Below are 4,094 nucleotides of genomic sequence, written 5' to 3'. Positions count from 1 at the left end.
ACATCAATTGGTTGCCTGCCGCATGCTTCTTGACTGGGGCCAGGGAACAAACCTGAGACCCAGATATGTGCTTCTGACCGGGAATCAAACCCTCGACCCTTTGGTGTGCCGGCTAATGCTCTAACTACTGAGACACATGACTTAACCTGTTTTTAAACTTAGTTTCTTTATCTGCAAAATGGAGTTGATAATAGTGCCTACCTCGTTAGATTGTTAGGAAGATTAAAACTGATTAATTAAAGCATTCAATTAAAATAGTGTCTGACACAGAAAACATTTGAGTGTGTAAGTAGTAGTATTAATACCCATTGTAGTTAAGAACTTTTTTTTAAATCACATCCAAGCACATGTTTTCATTGATTTTTAGAGAGAGAGAGAAAAACATCAAATTGTTGCCTTCTGTATGCACCCGACCAGGATTGAGCCTGCAACCTGGTTGTAAGGCAATTGAGAATTGAGCATGCAACCTTTTTAGTGTATGGGACAATGCTCCAACCAACCGAGCCACCTGGCCAGAGCATAACTATAAACTTTTGTAACATGTTCAGTTGTGCCAAGGAAATGATATGTGTATGTTTGTGTGTGTGTGTGTGTGTGTGTACATGTGTGCACGCACATGCATGCGTGCATGGGCACATACACATAAAACTATTCATTTATTTTATCAATTGTATGTACAGGTTTTTGACGAGAAGTACTTTCTGGTGGAAATGGATGATTTGCGACCAGAGAATCATGCAAGGCGATCCTTTGTGTGTCATGTTGACAGTCCTGGTATTTTCCCTGTGCAGTGGAGTCTGAAGAATGGTTTACACATCACACCCCCTCCTGGTATTCATTCGTTCTGTTCTGAATTGGTTATCAGGAACTTTCCTTTGAAATGAGATTTATCAGATACGTTACCTGGATCTCTTGTCCCTTTCTCTCTTCATGCCCCAGCCTCTCCTTAACATTTCGGAGCCCAGGACAAGTATAAGTGAAGGCCTGGGATCCATATATTTACATTCTTGAAAGTTATACATTGTTAAGCTCTAAATGAAGTCTGTTCTGTCCACGGTGACAAATGCATTAAATGAAGCCTGTCTGTCCTACCTTGACAAATGCATCTTCATGACAACCTGGGGTTCCATGTGGCTCCTTAGTTCCTTCCGTCTTGTTTCTGTCGGGAGGTCACAGAAGGGTGGGGTAGTTTGTGCAGTGGCTGTTGAGAGCTGACTTATGAGAAGAGTGTGAGAGCCAGAGCTCGGAGGTAGATTCTTGGTGATTTTTAGGTGTCTGGGCCTTATCTTAGAGGGAGACTGACTGTTCAGGTACAGAGAGAGGTTTATGGTCAAGAGTAGGACATAGAGGGATAGTAGATAGGAAAGTAGCAACTTACGTACTGATGTTTGCAGCTTTGCAAAATATAATCTTTGACCCTTTAATCAAAACTTATAAATATGACTTCATTGAGCTTGAATGAAATTTTTAATATTTTTTAACTTGGAATATCTGGATGATAAAATATAAATGCCTATAACATAAAAAGAAGCTAAAATTATAGTAGGGAAATGTAAATTGAAAGTTATACATTGTTAAGCTCTAAATGAAGTCTGTTCTGTCCACGGTGACAAATGCATCTTCATGACAACCTGGGGCTCCATGTGGTTCCTTAGTTCCTTCCATCTTGTTTCTGTCGGGAGGTCACAGAAGGGTGGGGTAGTTTGTGCAGTGGCTGTTGAGAGCTGATTTATGAGGGTGAAGGCCAGCTAAATGCTGACTGCTGGAGCATGGGGCTGGGAGGGCCCAGTGTGCGAGCAGGAGTCATAAGCTCAGAGCTTTTGCCTTCCCTTCAGTTTTCTTTCTAAGAGTGTGAGAGCCAGAGCTCGGAGGTAGATTATTGGTGACTTTTAGGTATCTGGGCCTTATCTTAGAGGGAGACTGTTCAGACCACTAGGGGGTACAACACATTTCCTTCAAGGAGAAAGAGGGAGAACAGTGACAGCCTCCCAGGTCCTCCTTCATCAGTGGACAGAATGGGAGAGCCTGCCTGGGAGGATGAGGTGAGGGGCACATCTGCAAGGGCAAGTTCTTGTTTTTCAGGAAGGCTCTGTGCATCCCAGGTTCTTTATCCTGCCTGCTGACTTTCGTGAAAAGGAGAACCCATGATTAAACCTAATGGGCTTTCAGCACTGTTATAGACAACTCAACTGTCTTTGTAAATAGAAGGAAAGTAGTGGAATATCTCATTGAAAATGGCAGATAATTTACTGTGAGGAATTGAGGTGGAGGCAGAGGTAGAACATGATACCAATCTCAGTTGGGCAGAAGCGATTGCAGGGGCTGTTTGGGTGTAGGATTGGCATAGTCTTGAGTAGCTTGCTTTGCACCCGTGAGCTCTGCAGAGCCTAGAGGCCTCAGACACAGCAGGTGCAGCCCAGCTCCTTGCACACAGATGCAGAGACTTCTACCCAGAACCTGGTAGATTTAAGTGGAGAGGCAAGTTCACCTTGTCTTCTAAAATGAATTCATGATTCAGGTTATAAGAGCATTGAAATTCTGTAGGGCATGAATCATAGTCAAGAACATCATATTCATAGGAGCTAAGATATGTTTAAGGAAACAGCTTTATGAAAGAAAAAAGTCTTAGCTGATTACATAGTACTGCTGTCTCCTTTAGAGCCTAAGTCATAATAGGAGTGATGATAAGATTGGATTTATTGGTACAAATCAAATCCAGTTACAACTGTCTCATTTTTTTGTAAATTGCCAGTAATTAATCATATAAAATATTGCTCAAAATAAATGCCTCATTTGAAATTAAAAATTTATCCAAAGAATTATATTGTCATGTAGTTTGACCACATTTGCTCTGTTTTATAAAATAAACAAACAATGCTTTGGATTTATAAAGTGTTTTTACCCCTGTCTCTAGAATGATTAGAGTCCCCAAATTAGCAAAATTAGAAGTTGGGGGTGCACATTTGGCAGAGCAATAAAGCCAGGCATGCTTTTGTGATGTGAATCCTTGTTTTTGTTTGTTTGCTTGTAATTATTATTTAAAGTATTATATAGGTCTCCTTTCTCCCTCATTAACCTTTCCCCGGCCACGCCCACCCCCCAGGACATGCCCCTATCGCCCCAGTGTCCATGTCGATTGGTTATGCTTGTATGCAAGTCCTTTGGTTGATCTCTTACCTCCCCAGCCCCTCCCCCGCCTTTCCTCTGAGGTTTGACTGTCTGTTCAGTGCTTCTCTGTCTTTGTATCTATTTTTGTTCATCAGTTTATGCTGTTCATTTTATTCCACAAATGAGTGAGATCATGTGATCTTTATCTTCTCCGACTGGCATTGTTCTCTTGTCTCTACCTAGGCCACCCCGGCCAGGACTTTGACTGGGCCCACTACCTCAAACAGTGTGGTGCTGAAGCTGCTCCCCAGAGGTGCTTCCCTGAGGTGAGAACCCGGACGACCTCTCGACCCCTCGCAGCCACTGCTGCCTGTGCTTTTTGTGATGAGTACTCTGAAGTCAACCCTCCCACTCAACCCCAATGAGCATCTCGTTGATTGTAATCAAATGGTCCAAGGAAAAATCCATTCACTGCAGAAGCTAATTTGTTAATTATTTAAAGTTTATCAGTTTTATTTTTTATTAACTGAAATAAGAATTTAAAATTGTAGTTCATAATGATTTTTGATGGTTCAATAATATGAAAAAATATTAAGTGGAAAAAATTGTTAAACTTATTTAAAACTACTCTATCAAAATAATTATATTTTTAACATAATAAATAATTTATTTATCAAAATAAAACCATGCACATGGCTTACAAACCAAAACAGCAGTAAAAAGCTTAGAACATAAAACAACAGTTCTCAGCCTAACCGGTTTGGCTCAGTGGATAGAGCGTCGGCCTGCAGACTGAAGGGTCGGACCCAGGTTCGATTCCGGTCAAGGGCATGTACCTTGGATCCCCAGTAGGGGGTGTGCAGGAGGCAGCTGATCAATGTTTCTAACTATCCCTTTCCCTTCCTCTCTGTAAAAAAAATCAATAAAATATATTTTAAAAAAGAAAAGCAGAAATGCTTATCTCTGAGGTGACAGCAGTTCCTAAA

The 4,094-nt window shown here is 41.2% G+C and overlaps 1 protein-coding gene across 1 annotated transcript in view; it reads left to right on the top strand.

Annotated features, from left to right (window-relative positions):
- SFMBT1 (Scm-like with four mbt domains 1) overlaps positions 1-4,094 on the top strand; it is a 115,245-nt gene that overhangs the window by 88,510 nt on the left and 22,641 nt on the right. Inside the window, exons 9-10 of the mRNA XM_015570991.1 lie at positions 681-831; positions 3,352-3,434. Coding sequence (XP_015426477.1) covers positions 681-831; positions 3,352-3,434 — 234 coding nt within the window. The remainder of the gene's footprint in view (positions 1-680; positions 832-3,351; positions 3,435-4,094) is intronic.

This window comes from Myotis davidii, unplaced genomic scaffold (assembly GCF_000327345.1).
Source record: "Myotis davidii unplaced genomic scaffold, ASM32734v1 scaffold111, whole genome shotgun sequence".
Lineage (NCBI taxonomy): Eukaryota > Metazoa > Chordata > Mammalia > Chiroptera > Vespertilionidae > Myotis > Myotis davidii.
This window is presented reverse-complemented; position numbering and strand designations above follow the sequence as displayed.